The sequence below is a fragment of the Gobio gobio genome (genome assembly GCF_949357685.1).
Source record: "Gobio gobio genome assembly, chromosome: 16".
Lineage (NCBI taxonomy): Eukaryota > Metazoa > Chordata > Actinopteri > Cypriniformes > Gobionidae > Gobio > Gobio gobio.
Genome location: NC_137109.1, coordinates 5,403,626 through 5,421,795, shown reverse-complemented (window position 1 = coordinate 5,421,795; position 18,170 = coordinate 5,403,626). Strand labels below are relative to the sequence as shown.

Here is an 18,170-nt window from a genome sequence, read left to right as displayed (position 1 = left end):
AAACACATCATTATATTTAAACTGCAAACACATGAGAGGAGTCTCTGCATTAAAGACCCACCAATGGCAGATCAACATGCGACCACACTTCTCTCCAATATGGTAGGAAACGAAACTGAATGTGGAGGATTTGAACTGTGACGATGATTGACAGGGCAGTTTAAACGGTAACGGGATGCACATAACTAAGCGACAGAGTCCGTTAAAGATGACAAATTAGTATGTTCCAAAGCTTGCATACTCTTCTGCTACACACTCAAAAGTATCTACTTTTTCTTCACAGAAAGAGTGCATACTTTTAGGTCGTAGTATAAGTAGGCGAATTGGGACGCAGCACCAGTCTATGTTCGGTCACTGCTATGTTAGATGTGTTGTGCGATTGCCTGTTTGCTTGTTTTTGAAGTATTTACAATTAAACTAGCTATGTTTGGGAACTGTATTTAGCTGTCCTCCTGCCTGCACACAACCGTGACAATGTGTAGGTTGCTATTTTTTTAATAACAAATGCTATAGATTAATAAAAAAAGAAAAAGTCAGCATCGGCCTAAGCATGATAATGAGGAGCCATCAATGGTCTTTCCTGTAATTATAACCCTATTACAGCAAATGCTACAACTGTTACTTTTACATAAGGGCAAGTACAGCGTATAAGAGATTTAAAGTCAGGACCTTCTTGAATTATTGACCAAACAATCAGTTTTCCCCATGTTTTGTTCTAATGATGACTGATAGGAAAAACCTGACATGTCCGGAATCCTATTGCACCTGTTAAGGAGTACTGATGCTTAAATAATATAAAATACATCATATATCCAATGTACACAAGTAATTGTAGGCTATTACTTTATTGCTGCAGTTATGTTATCAACCAAATTTGCATGTTTTGGTGATACTTAAAGACACCACAAAAGACCATTTTGCAATAAATAGATCTCACGAGGGATCATGCTCTGGGACGCCGCTAAAATGGTTCACAATTCAACCCCCCAGTGTTCAATCCAAAACCATGCCCTCGAGATATACAGTATATATACAAGGCCTCAAATTAACACTCACCAAGCGCCGAATGCGAGTAAAAATGAAATCTGGAGCTGTCAATCATCTTAATTCCTGCCCTTTTGCATGAAGCTGCCCTGTACACTTCCTCGTTCTGAGCTCCATGAAGACACATTTCTACACATGAAACAAGAAGCTAATAAACACGCAATTACGATGGTATGTTTGTGTGTGATTTTCATGCAATTTGGTGCATTTTCATATCAATAGTTTATGTTTACATTAGGGCTGTCAAAAGATTAATCACGATTAATCGCATCCAAAATAAAAGTTTGTGTTTACATAATATATGTGTGTGTACTCTGTTAATTATTATTTATATATAAATACACACAAGCATGTATATATTTAATAAAAAAATTAAAAAATGTATAAATAAAACATTTATATTTATATATATTATAGATTATATAAATGTATATACATGCAAATATTTCTTAAATATATACATGAATGTGTGTGTATTTATATATAAATAATAATTAACAGAGTACACACACATATATTATGTAAACACAAACTTTTATTTTGGATGCGATTAATCGCGATTTAATCTTTTGACAGCCCTAGTTTACATTATAAACGCTAAGCAGGTGTAGCAAATAGCTGCATATAAAAGGCTAACGTTACATTTCAACATCATTATATGACTAAAATCTACATTAGATTGCAATCGGAAGTTAACACAAACATTCGATGGGGGTTTAAAGTGAGTTTTCAGTCAAGTCAAGTCAAGTCAACTTTATTTATATAGCGCTTTTAACAATGTAGATTGTTTCAAAGCAGCTTTACAGTGTTAAACAGGAAAATAATGCAGCATAATTTTATTCAGCTGTATAGCCATTCTGGAAAAATTTCAAGTATCATACAGTGACAGTGTGGGCTTTAGATCAATAATTTGATCAGTAATTTAGTTTAAATGGTTAATTTAGTTTATTATTTAGATGTATTTCGATGTTTAGTTGAAAAATTTAGTGTCCCCAACTGAGCACGCCAAGCCAGAGGCAACAGTGGCAAGGAAACCAAAACCCCATTAGGTGACCTAATGGAGAAAAATAAACCTTGGGAGAAACCAGGCTCAGTCGGGGTGCCAGTTCTCCTCTGGTCAATTAACAAACAGCGTATTATTATTATTATTCAGGCAGTTTTACAGCTCGGAGGTCATAATAGATCAGAATATTCGAGGGACCGGGGGCAACATGCTGGAGACGGGTTTATTGAGGATGATGTTGATTAAATAATTATTAAAGTGCAATATTCGAATGATCGGAGGCAACACGCAGGAGACGGGTTTATTGAGATGCCGTGTCGATGAGGCAGTTTCAGGGGGAGTCTAATCACGGTCTCCCAGACACTTCGGGGTCCTGTGTTGGTCTTCTCTGGGCGCAGGTCCACCATCTGATCTGGATACGGCCCGGATCCGGCTGACTGCAGTAAACCTCGGGATAAAACAGAGAGACTAACATTAGCGTAGATGCCATTCTTCTGATGATGTAACGAGTACATCAGGTGTTATGGGAAGTGTTCCCGGTTCCGGCTGACCTAGTTAATGCAGCCTAACAATCATTTCATTGAAAAAGTGTTTTATGTGTATGCCACAGTAAAGAGATGTGTTTTTAGTCTAGATTTAAACTGACAGAGTGTGTCTGCTTCCCGAACAATGTTAGGAAGACTGTTCCAGAGTTTAGGTGCTAAATAGGAAAACGATCGACCGCCTGCAGTTGATTTGGATATTCTCGGTATGATCAACTGGCCAGAATTTTGAGACCGCAGTAGACGTGATGGAGTATAATATGTTAAGAGCTCGCTCAAGTATTGGGGAGCTAAACCATTTAGTGCTTTGTAAGTAATAAGTAAGATTTTAAAATTTATGCGATATTTAATAGGCAGCCAGTGCAGTGTTGACAGAACTGGGCTAATATGGTCATACTTCCTGGTTCTAGTAAGAACTCGAGCTGCTGCGTTTTGGACCAGCTGGAGTTTATTTATTAAGCGAGCAGGGCAACCACCCAGTAGAGCATTACAATAATCTAACCTTGAGGTCATGAACGCATGAACTAACTGTTCAGCATTTTGCATTGAGAGCATGTGCCGTAATTTAGATATATTTTTAAGATGGTAGAAAGCAGTTTTACAGATGCTAGAAACGTGGCTTTCAAACGAAAGATTGGTATCAAAGAGCACACCCAGGTTCCTCACTGACGACGAGGACTTGACAGAACAGCCATCAAGTGTTAGACAGTATTCTAGGTTACTACTTGTGGAGCTTTTTTGTCCAATAATTAAAAATTCAGTTTTTTCTGAATTGAGTTGCAGGAAATTACCAGTCATCCAATGTTTTATATCAGCTATGCATTCCGTTAATCTTGTGAATTGGTAAGTTTCTTTAGGGCGTGAAGAAATATAGAGCTGAGTATCGTCAGCATAACAATGAAAACTAACGCCATGCTTCCTAATGATATCTCCCAGTGGTAGCATGTACAGGGTGAAGAGTAGCGGTCCTAGCACTGAGCCTTGCGGTACTCCATACTGAACTTGCGATCGGTGTGACATATCTTCATTTACTACTACAAACTGATAACGGTCGCATAGGTATGATTTAAACCATGATAATGCAATTCCACTAATACCTACATAATTTTCGAGTCTATTCAAAAGAATGTTGTGGTCGATAGTATCAAATGCAGCGCTAAGATCGAGTAACACTAATAGAGAGATACAGCCACGATCGGATGATAAGAGCAAATCATTTGTAACTCTGACGAGAGCAGTCTCAGTGCTATGATACGGTCTAAATCCTGAAATATTAAAAGTAAAAGTATAATATTAATCTTTTAAATTGTGTTATGTAGCTTGATGCTAATTGTAGATCTAATGCACGTTACGCCAAGAGCTATTCTATTGCATACACTAATTTGTTCAAATAATTCACATATGGTCCCAAGAATATGCTTATTTTTTGTTTTCTAGAACAGGGGTTTTCAAACTTTATGATGCCAAGGACCCCCAAATATGATGAACCTTTTATGAGGGACCCCCTTCCTAAAATCCATCTATATTTTTTGCTTTGTTTTTTTATTCTCTGAAATTTTCTGGGGACCCCTTAGAACCTTCTGGAGGACCCCTGGGGGACGGATGCATAAGAAATTCTATTTCTTATGCATGTGTCACCATTTTATTTTTATCTTTTCAATTCTCTTTACAACTGTTTTAATTATCCTTGTTTTTAATTTTAAATCTTACACATGGTATTCTTATTTCTTAAGTAAATCACTTTGAATTGCCATTGTGTATGAAATGTGCTATTCAACTAAACTTGCCTTGCCTTGCCTATATTTGTTAGGCTAGTAGTTTTAGCTGTGGTTTTGAAATCGGAATAGAGAGTTGTACATTTTCTCTGGGATCTAAAATATTGATGTCAAATGGCTGGTTAAAAAATATTTACAGTATGGCCTGTACATTTTCTTAAATCACTGACCATTGGCAAGTGTGGACTAAAGTTAGGCCTGGTGTGTGCGTTTTATGGTCCACAATAATCCCATTCAAAAGTGATAAATTAGTTAAATCAAAAGTAATCTAAAAGTAGTCACAATACATCTAGATTATGTTGCTAACTATACAGTTTTTGTAATTCAATTTGTAATCAGTTACACAATTCACAGCTTATAGCGCTGTATATATCATCTTATATTTCTGCGGGTATTTTGCAGAGGTCACTGTGATGCAATAGTCTTCATTTTTGGAGCAACTCAACTTTTCAGAAGCATATTGCGTAAAATTACAGAGGTTAACCTGCGCTCTGAATCACTTACTCGCAATTCAGTTAATGTAGCACAGATGCATTAGCAATATGTCCACATAAGAGGCAGTGGGGTAAGTTTATTTACATTATATTCGTGTTATACGAGTGTTTCATTAGATGTGCGATTCCCGACAGTTAACCTCATCATGCAACAGGACTTGCGTGACACTGTAAAGCTCCCTGCGGTGTGAATGGCGGTGGCTGTGGAATTGTGAATGGGTTGCCAGGATGAAGATGTTCAAAGTCCTCGCATCACGCCACTGCTCTTGTGCAAGTGACACTGCTCAACTTGACGGTAGCTGTCACTCACGTCTCCTCAAATCACTCTTATGACTTCTGATCGCTTCTAAACACACCATTAGTCTTGCTGAATGTAAAACAGGCTGGGATGTTGTGCCTGCTATTCCCTGCACATCTCACGTATTCAGGCGTATTATTTGTACCATCCATTGTCCGGTGGAGAGAGAGTCAGGGTCGTCTGTTATCTTGAGCACCTTCATATGTTGAGTTGAATGTTTTTGACCCTGAGGAACAAGGTCCTGTCCCCTGAAGCGTTGTCCTGTGCAACCCTTTCGTTTCGTCTTCTCCTGGGTTATTATGGGCTGCCAGTGTTGTCTCGTTGTGGGTCTTTCTTCACCGTTTACCTACTTCCAGTAGGGCCCTATGGTTTCCGTGATGTGGAAAACACGGATGAAATTGTGGAATCCAGTCATAAAAACTGATTTTAATGTATAATACAGAATGTCATGGAATTTGGCAAGTTTTGAATTAATAAATCAAAAGTAGGGCTGTACACTTAATGAAATTATGATATGGACTAGTGTCTGTGAATATTAAAGGTCCTGTTCTTCGTGATCCCATTTTTCAAACTTTAGTTAGTGTGTAATGTTGCTGTTAGAGCATAAATAATACCTGTAAAATTATAAAGCTCAAAGTTCAATGCCAAGCGAGATATTTTATTTGACAGAAGTTCCCTTTCAAAGCCTACAGCGAACGGCCGGTTTGGACTACATCCCTGTACTTCCTGCTTTAATGACGTCAGTAGAACAGTTTGTCGACTAACCTCCGCCCACAAGAATACGCAAAAAAGGGGGCGTGGTCTTGTTGCTCCCGCGTGGATAAGAGGAAGTGTTGCGTTCGGTTCGGTTCGGTTGCGTTTGTCGCCATGTCGTTCAGACGCTGTTATTTTCATCCCGGAGTCAAATCACCTTTGTTTGGCCTTCCGGGACGCTGTACTTTGAGCGCGTTCATATCCCCATTATGGTAAGAGGCGTGACCTTCCCGGGCAACGTGCGCTAAGCTGCTGTCGAATCACAACACGGGAACCGCTGGCACAATCAGAACTCGTTACGTATTTCTGAAGGAGGGACTTCATAGAACGAGGAAATTCTCAGGCCGTTTTGAGGACAGTGAAAACAGCGGTATACAGATCAGTAAATTGTGTGAAAAATACTGTGTTTTTTTACACATGAAACATGAACACATGTTATATTGCACACTGTATACACAATCAAAGCTTCAAAAAAACACGAAAAAACGGGACCTTTAAACAGCAAAAAGACTGTTTAAATATGAAGTCTGCATGTACTTCTCAAACTAATAATAATAAAACTCATCAAAAAAAATTTGATGATAAAAAAAATCAACAAATATTTCTTCCATGTTTTAATTTTAATATTAAACCTCTGTAGTGTAGCACTTTTTTGTCAAAGGAAGTGTTTAATTTTATTTGTTTACATTCTTTATGGCTTCATTTGATTACCACTGTTGATAATACATTTGTATTAAATCATAAATCCAGAAGTTAAACCAGCAACGCCAAATTATGATTTTTTTTTAACATTTTATAATGCCTTATTATTGTAAAAATGATTAATACATTATTTAATACGTTTTTAATAATTCAATTGATTAGAATTGCTTTTTGATTATTACATTAAAATGGAATCCAGGAAAATGAAAACCGAAAACAGAATTTTGGGAAGTGGAAAAATCTGAATTTGATTACAATAAATCCCCTAAAAAAGTCAAACCTTTAATAAATTGTTGTTAAATTGTATACGTTTCATGATTTGCATTAATTAGACATGCTTCTTGATTACTAAAATGTATCTTGACTATTAAAATGTTCTATTAAACAATTAAAATTGAGAAAAAAAGAGAATCCATAAATTTAAAAAATAAAATAAAATGTAATCTGGGAATAATTCAAATGGATTTCAAACGGCCCTGTTCCAGTGTGATTTAAAATGTGGCATTATATGCTATATTTGTCTGTAGTTTAGTTTTAGGATAATATTTCACCAGCGCTTTGCAGATTCCGTGCTTTGTTTGAGGTGTTATGATGGTGGCCGTGTATTATGCAGCGTTATGTTACGCTGGCTCCTGACAATGAGTCCCAATGCTCACTCCCATAACGCTCATAATTCACACTTCAGGGACAGACATTCACAAGTCTCCAAAGTGAGGTGTGCCATAAAGTTTAATGCAGAAGAATACTAATCACATCACCAGTGAATATTATCAGGCATTCTCCAATAACCTGTATTACATCACACCATGAGCTGTGTCTGCACTGAAGTCAAGTGACGGCCATTACAGCACAATACAAAACACGTTAACCTGCATTTTAAAGAAATGTAGTTTTTGGCTAGCTAACTACTTGTCCTAGCCAAGGGGGTCTGGGGTTTATCTGACCGTAAGATAAATATGGAATCTGGAAACAACAGTTAAATCTGTTAGCATTGCATTCATTCATCCAAGTTGGGTTGAAAATGGACAAACCCAGTGATTAGATTGTTTTAACCAGTGAATGGGTTGTTTTAAACCAGTGAATGGGTTGTTTTAACCCAGCAGTTGGGTTGTTTTAGCTTAGCGGTCAGGTTGTTTTATCCCAGTGAATGGGTTGTTTTAACCCAGCGGTTGGGTTATTTTATCCCAGTGAATGGGTTGTTTTAACCCAGCGGTTTGGTTATTTTATCCCAGTGAATGGGTTGTTTTAGCCCAGCGGTTGGGTTATTTTATCCCAGTGAATGGGTTGTTTTAGCCCAGCGGTTGGGTTATTTTATCCCAGTGAATGGGTTGTTTTAACCCAGCGGTTTGGTTATTTTATCCCAGTGAATGGGTTGTTTTAGCCCAGCGGTTGGGTTGTTTTATCCCAGTGAATGGGTTGTTTTAACCCAGCGGTTGGGTTATTTTATCCCAGTGAATGGGTTGTTTTAGCCCAGCGGTTGGGTTGTTTTATCCCAGTGAATGGGTTGTTTTAACCCAGCGGTTTGGTTATTTTATCCCAGTGAATGGGTTGTTTTAGCCCAGCAGTTGGGTTGTTTTAGCTCAGTGAATGGGTTGTTTTAGCCCAGCGGTTGGGTTGTTTTAGCCGAGTGAATGGGTAGTTTTAACCCAGCGGTTGGGTTGTTTTAGCCCAGTGAATGGGTTGTTTTAGCCTAGTGGTTGGGTTGTTTTAGCCCAGTGAATGGGTTGTTTTAGCTCAGCAGTTGGGTTGTTTTATCCCAGTGAATGGGTTGTTTTAACTCAGCGGTCAGGTTGTTGTAGCTCAGCGGTCGGGTTGTTTTAACCAGTGAATGGGTTGTTTTAGCCCAGCGGTTGGGTTGTTTTAGCATAGCGGTCGGGTTGTTTTAGCCCAGTGAATGGGTTGTTTTAGCCCAGCGGTTGGGTTGTTTTATCCCAGTGAATGGGTTGTTTTAGCCCAGTGAATGGGTTGTTTTAGCCCAGTGAATGGGTTGTTTTAACCCAGTGGTTGGGTTGTTTTAGCCCAGCAGTTGGGTTGTTTTAGCCCAGCGGTTGGGTTGTTTTAGCCCAGAGAATGGGTTGTTTTAACCCAGCGAATGAGTTGTTTTAGCCCAGTGAATGGGTTGTTTTAACCCAGCAGTTGGGTTATTTTTTATCCCAGTGAATGGGTTATTTTAGCCCAGCGGTTGGGTTGTTTTAACCCAGTGAATGGGTTGTTTTAGCCCAGCGGTTGAGTTGTTTTAACCCAGCGGTTGGGTTTGTTTTTACCCAGTGAATGGGTTGTTTTAACCCAGCGGTTGGGTTGAATGTTTGCCCGACCTGCTGAGTAGTTTTATTTAACTCAACTATTGTTTAAAAATGACTGAACTGCTTGCTTAAAATGAACCCAAAGTATATTGGAAATTAACATGTATTAATATGCTTTGTAAATTAACATCATTAATAAGTTTAATGAATAATAATTAAACAATAAACATGTATTACATTGCTGAATAATAAATTATCACCTTTTGATTATTATTGTTGCCTCTAGTAATTATGTGTCTGATTTTAAGCCAGCCATATAGTCATTTTTAAACAATAGTTGGGTTAAATAAAACTGCCCAGCACATTAGGTAAACATTTAACTAAACTGCAGGGTTTGTCCATTTTCAACCCAGCAATTTTTAGAGTGCAGCGTTGACTAAAGAAATTCCTCGCTACACAAACAATTAAATCTCATACAAAATACATAAGCATAACCGTGCTGCTGTGTATTCACCAATATGTGTATGTGCGAGTCCCTGAATGTGAGCACTCAATGAAATCCAGCCACAGTGGCCACAGGAGACTCTTTGGAGACGCATGCTCACATCAGGTGGAAATGGTAATGCGTCTCGGCAGACCACTTGTGATCGGGTCACCAAAAACGCATGTAAACACAAGGTGGAACAAGGCCTCGGGTGACGGGAGCTGATTTCACCACATCAAACACCAACCAGTGTGAACTTTAATATGGAGAGAAGGAGCTGGTAGTCGACCACGAGTGGCTAAACAATACATCAACTAGACTCACCACATTTCCTTAAAGAAGCTGAGTGGTGTTTCCCATTCATAATGCTGGAGTCTCTATGATATTGATCTCTATGATTCTGGTCTCTAGATACAGCTAGACTCTTCACGCTTTATGCTACTGAATACTTATGATATAGTGTTTTTATTATTGTTTATAGCTGCGGTTATTCACTGAAAATGTACCAAATATCAGTCACATTTGCCTATTTTCAAATCTGCTGTTTGAAGATACATCGTGCCAGGTTTAACATCATAAGATCAAATGTCCTTGGTTCTTGCTTGTATCATTTGGCCCTATCCATAAAATGTTTCCCTATTTCAGTTACCCCTCGCTTATATATCCCTCGCTTTCTGGAGGGAAGGATATCAATTCTGTTAAGTCCTCAAATCAACTGTTAAAATCACTTCTCACTCGAGTAGTAACCGAATAGAACAAGTCGTGACTTTGAGAAAACAATATGTTTAAAGTTGGATATTTCCTCTCTTCTCTCTGGAGATCGGCTGCAGCGTCCACAGGCTCCAGCTGATTACACGCAGCCGCAAGTGTGTGTGTGCGCGGATGACGAGGTGGAGGATGAGGAACTTCCTGCCAGGCTTTGTGCAAATCAGCCCAAGTTTGGAGAGGAGCTGTGGAGTGATAAGTGCTCCTCCAGGAAGATTCATATTGCCTCTGTCTGGTGGATACTGCTCCACTAGATACATTATAAATCATTTACAGAGTCATTTTGGAAGGCAATATCCGCTACTAAACTCCGGCTTTTCTCCTTGTTATTATTCCAAGCCCTCCGAGGGATGGAGGTCTGAGGGTCTTAAGCTTTAAAAATTGAAAATTGATCAGTAGCTGAGCAGGGAAGAGTTTCTCTCCGCTGGGGACGACCCTCCTCATCATTAGCATTTACAGTGTTAGCACAGGCGCCCGCGAGCCACTTACAAATACCAGCTTTCCAGGGATGGGGATGAGGACCTGTGCCTGAAAAATCTCTTATTTAATACATTTCGGTCAAATTTGGAAAAATAAGTTACTATTTTGTCTTGACGGAAAACCTGCATGTTTTATTTACTGATTGAGAGGCTCTCGAGTGCTTTGGCTCCAGGACCTGGGTTTTACATTGGACGATCAAACATGGTACCAAAGTAGCTTACTGTACAAAAGAAACCCTAAAATCAAACTTTGAAATGTATGAGTACAACTATAAACAGTATAAGCTTAACAATAACAAGGTCATTGGCTAGAAATTGGTATAACACATTGGCGAGCGGGGACTTCTTTAACTGGTTGGGTGGTGCGACGTCAAAAAAAAAAATTGAATGTGTTTTGGTTGATCGGATCACAAGTGGACGATGCTAAATACAGGCATAAACGGGGTCTAAAATGTTTTGAGCTTGTCCACTTTCTTTTGTTCCAAAGCTAGTGGAAAATGTATTCGACCGGATTGCTTTCGTAGTGTAGACGCTCATGTGGTCGAATGCATTCAAACAGCCACTAAAAAAACATCTTTGGGAAGCGCGCTAGCCAGACAGGATTTAAACTTTGTCGATAAGTAAATTGTGTGAGCTTATTTTGTCCACTATGTTGAAAGATCTGAAAAATCCCATACAATTACCCGCCTATAGACAATCCCCTCGAAGAAATCAGGACAGAAGTGGTTGAAAGTGGACAAAAGAGACGGATTGAACACCAGGTGTAAACGGGAACGTCTCTCTCGTCCACTTGTGATCCGATCGACCAAAACACATCTTAAAGGGATAGTTCACCCAAAAATGAAATTTAGCCCATAATTTACTCATAATTTACCTGGACAAAAGTCCAGGCTAATCCAAGCATTAGAATTTGATTCATAGTTGCTCTGTTTTTGAAGTCCATAAAAAGTGCATCTGTCCGTTAAATAACATGCTCCACGCGGCTCCGGGGTGTTAATAAAGGCCTTCTGAAGCAAATCGACGCATTTGTGTAAGAAAAATATCCTAGGTAAAACTTTATCAAGTAAACTTTCGACCGACCGCCTTCCGTGGAAAAGTGTTGAATGTTGAAAGTGAAACCTCAAGATGCGTACGTAACGTCATGACGAGCAGACCTGGTCGCGTTAGTCTTTCGATCGGCAGGGGAACTTTCAACAATTTTTCCATAAATTGAACAGGGAAGGCGGTCGGTCGAAAGTTTACTTGATAAAGTTTTACCTAGGATGACTTGAGGGTGAGTAAATTATGGGCTAATTTTCAATTTTGGGTAACTATCCCTTTAATACCCGCCTAACAGGGCCTTTGAGTACGGGGATGCGCGATAGGGGCGATTGCAAAATATTCTGTATACTGTAATTCCACTAGGTGGCACTAGTGTCGCAGAAGCCACATGCTTCACCTTTAAACGATACAGTGCATCGGCTGAGGACACGCATCTAAATCAGAGACGACAAATAAGAAACACCATGACAGGTGTCAATTTAAATGTATATCGGAAGTCGTTTTTAATTAAGAATTTAAAAAAGTATAATATAATAAATATTAGTAGACTATTATAAATCAAATATAAGTAAAATACAATTATAATAAATACAAGCATAATAAATAAAAATATAAGTATTATTTAGAACATTTTTGAAATAATGCAAATTGGTGAATTTAACAAACGCATTGACGATTGATTAACAGCCTTGGATAGTTACAGTAGGTCTGTCTTTAACAGTTCATACATTTTCGTAAAAAAATGTAGAAAATTAAATATTATGAAAAATTGTATTTGATTTAGTCTATTTAGTTATGTATCAAATACAATGTGATTTTCGATGAGCAGCACATTTTTCCGCTTGGTCGAGCGATTCACGGACAGCTTTCCCTGCGTATTAAATCACCAACATGCCAGCGAACCAATGAGAACGCAGGTCAATGATGACGATATAACAACAGAGCGCAGGCACAAAAGCTGCTGTGGATCCGCTTACCTTAAACCTCAGAAACTGGCAGATTTAAAGAAAATGACCACAGTTTTGCAAATTAACAAAAGACGGAGTTGCAAATTAACAAAATGAATAATGGGTGTGTTTTTACCGTAACGTGTAATAAACCAATGAGAGTGTCAACTCCCTTTCCCTTTAAGAGCCATTTGTGCTCGCAACATGGCGGGTTCACTATTTACATGGCAGAATGGCAATGACTATCCATAATGACGTTTGCATTTTTATATTTATGTACACAATAATAATCTTTTACATTTTAATCCTTTATTTTTTCATATTTAAAAATGTTTCGCATCCCTGTGTGTGTAATAAGCAGTATATGTGCGTTGTGCACTGCCTATAGGCGCATATAACACGCCCTTTAAATAACACAAAAAAATTAATGGCGCAGTCGTTTTCAGTTCCTCAAAATAGCAGCATGCCAACAATGCTCCTGAACACACCTGGTTTTCTGACCAGACGCCCATGGGTGAACAGAAGGAGCGTGAGTGCATTTACTATTTAAACAACGTGGCGCTGGACGTGAAAATGATGACTTGCGTCGGGTCGAAACTAACAAAAAACACTTGCATCACGCCTTTAATGTATAGCCTGGGTTCTATTTCTTTTTACCTTGCAGTATTGTGTTTGGATTTTGAGGATAAGGGAATGTCTGGCTGCGTCTGAAAGCTTAGGCAGTGACTTGTTGCCTCGCTGCCCTATCAGACAATGACTTCACAGGCAGCGTTTGCACACGAATGTACCTCACAAAACTGATTTCAGACAGGAGTCGGAGGCAGCATAATGCTCTACAACATAACAGGGCGACTACAATACAAATTTCCCGCTAGAAACGACCGCACACCGGCCACAACTTTCAGACGGCATATTTATTTGCTAGCTCAACTGGCACAGGATTGTAGGATATCAAAGACAACGAAGGATACATCTATGCTTCCTTCAAAAATCCATCAGATGAAGGTAGACAGGATCATTGGATTTAGACTTGCTGTATTCCTTTCCTACCTCTGAATCCTTCCCGCGGAGGAAGCATTTTTCAGCTTTCAGACGCAGCCTCTGTCCATGTGTTAGCATCTGTCTAATTTGGCTGCGGGCTAATGTTAACCAAGTGACTGATGAACCAAAATACTGTTGCGTTTGATTGGGCACACAAGCTTTGACATGAATGGGAAGCGTTTGCTCTTTTGCTTTCCTAACTATCCAGGATTATACGTTTTTTTTATTACTAGCATTTAGCAGTGTTGTTGCCCCATCTGAACATGTGATCCACCAGTGACTGTCAACCCTGTTTCTGAAGAGCGAAGGCATTGTGAGACCTGTTTACATCAACCTGCAGCCGAGCTTGTATTTGCATGTAGTTATGCAGGTCTTTGGATGCACTGAAAGCACTGATATATTTATTCATGCACGCATACAGAAACACCAAGAGAATAAAAAAGGGTCCTATTTAACGTTTTCCTGTCTTGTTTTTCTCCTGCAGGAGAGAGGACCTGACGAGAATACTGGACAGTGAATGAGGATTCGTCCGGAGGGGTGCTCGTGTTTGCGTTTTCTCTTCAATGACAGGAGGAACCGGGTTGTGTTTGAGGGTCTGAAGGCAGGAGACACGTGCTGGAGGAGTTTCTGAGCGTCGGCATCTAGCAGCAGCGGCCATTTTAACGGACCATGTGGTTAGCGGTGCGCAAAAACCGGCTCCTTTTGCACCAGCAGGACGGCTGTGGTGGCAGGGCTCGCGACGTTTCTCTGTGGATATGGATTTTTTGTTGGTGCATGACGCTGGTTCGGGGACAAGGCTACAACCCCACCGTGAACACGCAGTACGGGAAACTACGGGGCGCGCGGGTGCCATTGCCCAGCGAGATCCTGGGACCGGTGGATCAGTACCTGGGAGTGCCGTACGCCGCCCCTCCGGTGGGGGAAAAGCGCTTCCTACCCCCTGAGCCGCCCTCGTCTTGGTCGGGGATCAAGAACGCCACTCATTTCGCGCCGGTGTGCCCGCAAAACATTCACAACGCCGTTCCGGAGATCATGATGCCAATCTGGTTCACCTTTAACTTGGATATAGTTGCCACTTACATACAAGATCAAAACGAGGATTGTTTGTATCTAAACATCTATGTTCCAACGGAGGATGGTGAGTGTGTCGGGTATAACGAAGACGAAATCTCGCTATTATTACATTCTGTCACTTCCTGTGTTGTGTTTGAAGCATGAGTTGTCGTCTGGCGCATGCTGTGTCTGTGTACACCATTTCCGTTCCTCATCCTGACTTGAAGTCTTTCCATCAACTCTTCCCTTCCATGCCACTGTTATGGGTTCCTCTTTTGTGTTGTTCAAGAGAGCAAACCAAAAAGAAAGAAAGAAAGCCAGTAGAAAGCAGTAATCTTTTTAATGTAAGAGCTCAGATTCTAATCTGACATGAAGTTTGGATGTAATGATCTTGGTGCACCTCCCTCTCCTCACTGTCTTGACTGTTCTGGGGGATTAGCGATCCGAGATTAGCTTGCTTGACGCCAGAATGAGGCTTTTGTAGAGTTGCTAAAATGTTCTGGAACACAAGAGGCCTGTGGCATCAGTCCTAACCATGTAAGACCCTTTACTGTCCCTCTTTCTTCTCTTACTGTTCAAAGCCTTTCTTGAGGAACTCGAGATCTTTAAACGAATTCGGTGATCAAGTTGTGCATTTGCATTCACAGGTATCACCCCGGCACAGAGATTTCTTACAAACTCTTACAGATTTGAAAGCAAAAGCGCTAGCTCTGTTCCACAACCTAGTGAGCTGTCTTCTAAGGATGCCTACACGGCTCTGATGGAGACTTTGACGGATAGGAAATGTGAAAAGTTCATTATGAGGGCATGGAAAGACAGTGTCAGTTTGAAACCAAGTAGGCATGCACTGAAAAACACTAATGTGCCTATTTTAAATTATCATTGGTCAATTGATGCTTATGTCACAGTACAGTTTGTTCTCATTTGGTGCTAGCCGTAGTAGGATTATCAAGTATTGTTTATTTATCCATCGCTGCCAGATGGGAGATGAAGTTGGTAAGCTATTATTATTCACCCAAGTAAAAGAAAACTCTTAAAACACAATGATTGCAATACCTAGCAAAAAGTGGTGAGAAGAACTTTCTTAAAACTACGGATCCCCACACATGACATGCAAGAAAAAAAAGTAAATTGTGCGCACAATTTAGCTAATCGAGGGAACAAATTTGTAAATTATGTGCACGATTTAGCTAAATAGTTTTTTTTTTCCCTGCATGTCATGTGCTGGACAAAAGGACAAAAGTGTGCGTATAAAAGGACAAAAGGATGACCTGAGGATACCTGCACGGTTTCAACACCGTGCCACCTAGTGGTCTGGAGACTCGAAAAATGGCTATTTTTGCTCATAACTTCTGAAGAGTTTGGTCAAAAATCACAAAACTGATCTCGGTAGATTTGGTGTGGCGTGCTGGGTTGAATTATACCAAATTTCCCCATATCAGCCATTTTTAATTTTGACATAAAATGCTATATTTTATGAATGCATTAGCGTATCGTTACAAAATTCGGTAAGTGTCTTCGGCACGATGCCTTAAAGGTACTCAAAAAGTTTGGCGGCAGTGCCACATTGTGTTTGGGAACCCCTGTCCTAGACCGGTGGTCCGATTTTCACCAAATTCGATTCAGATCATCTTCAGACCTATCTTCAGATTTGTAAAAATGGTTGTTACACCCCCTGATCCGTACTTTAACGCATCCTCACAAGTGGCTAATTTTTAAAGAGTTAGTTTAACATTAGCATGTAGCTAAGCAAATGACAAAACATTCATAAATATAAGGCTGAGTACACAAATATTGGGGTGGGTGTGAATACTTCACTTAGAATTTTTTCAATGAGCTCAGGGCTTTTCTAGGTAGTGCACTATGTTTTGGAACAGAGCTATTGTCTAATTGAAAGGTATAAAACCGAAATGGACTTAAATGTTGTGGAGCACACTTACAGCAATTCCCTGCACCTGTTTGGTCCCATTCTCAAAGCACATTTGGTGCATCGTACAACAGAGCCGTGCATTTCTCATGCAAAACCTGGAGTGATGCAGCGGTGCAGGGATTGCGATGAGGAAGAGTTCAGTCAGTTTCTCTTGTGCTTGTAAAGGGTCTTATATAGCAGTGCATGTGAAACTAGGCTTCCGGTGTTCCAGGGTGCAGCAAATCAATTCCACCTTTTTTTGGAATATTTCCTGCCCAAAAGACAAAGCACCCCAGCTAACGTTCTGGACAGGTTCTCTTTGTTGTTCTTGTGGGGAGGGGGAGTGACGTTGTTGCATGTTCTCCTCAAACGTTTCTTCCAGAGCCTTCTGTTATTTTGTAGTCTTTTATTCATTTTACAGTCAAAAGAATATCCAAGGAATGTGCCAGAAAACCCAACAAGAAAATATGTAGGAAAGGAGGTATGTAAGCAAGCCAACATTGGAGCCAAATACAGAGAAGAGAGCGACTGGTACGTCCTCTCTCGTACCCAAGGGATATCTCCATCAACTACACAGTTTTGTGCACTCAGCAGCGTTGAAAAATGTCTGTATATTTCTTTCAACATAGGTTTTTTTTCTTTCTGTGTGTGAATATGTGCTATTTCAAATGACTATACAAGTTGTATGTAGACAACTCCCAGTTTTACTGGTTGACATGCAAGTCATTCTCATGAAATGGTGCCATTGATGTTAGTTTATTTATTATACATTTATTTTTGTCATTTTCGTTTCAGAAGGTTAATATTATTGAAATAATTTTGCCCCCAAAAGTGTGAATAACCGCTGGCTGTTCTCTTTCAAAAATGTCTGGTGTTCACATGTTCAACTTTGTTATGTTTAAAAACTTACAAATGTCACAGGGTGAAGATCAGTGAAAAAAAACAACAACACTGATCTCTTGCAAATATGCTCGGACCGTGTCAGCTCAACAGTCAAGGAGGCATAAAAGCACCAGAATTTTGACTATTTTTGATATTCCTTCTTGAGTGTTGAGCATGACAAGGTCAACACAATTGCTTACTAAATACTAAAGATTGTAAGAGAAAATTATTTGAACCATAAGACTTCATATTATTATATTTAAATGGACAAGTTTCATTGCAGAAAAGGGTTGAATAGAGAATGCAGGGAGGAAATCTAATTCAACATTTTTAACAAAAAATTAATGCAGCTTTTTTAGAAAAACTGTTTCTAGATATGATAATAAATGATTTATAGATAATGAAAACCCAATTTATTATTTTTATTATTAGGGGTCAAGCACTGGATGTGTGTAGGCACCTATTGTAATCGTTAGTGTTCTTATCATTATTCTTCCGGCACGGGAGTCTATGGCAGCCCATACACGCTTGCGGGAGAGTTATGAAATTTAGCACAAAAATAGAGGATAGTCTGAACATTAACCACACCAAATTTGGAGTCTCTACATCAATCCCTCTAGTGCCACCAACTGTCCAAAACTGCACTCACATTTATACAAATACAAACGTGTATATATATTATATATACAAACTTTTGTATCGTAAGGGCTAGAAA

At 39.5% G+C, this 18,170-nt stretch overlaps 1 protein-coding gene across 1 annotated transcript in view; it reads left to right on the top strand.

Moving 5' to 3' along the window:
• nlgn3a (neuroligin 3a) overlaps positions 1 to 18,170 on the top strand; it is a 305,661-nt gene that overhangs the window by 76,714 nt on the left and 210,777 nt on the right. Inside the window, exon 2 of the mRNA XM_079838954.1 lies at positions 14,096 to 14,749. Coding sequence (XP_079695080.1) covers positions 14,281 to 14,749 — 469 coding nt within the window. The 5' untranslated portion in view covers positions 14,096 to 14,280. The remainder of the gene's footprint in view (positions 1 to 14,095; positions 14,750 to 18,170) is intronic.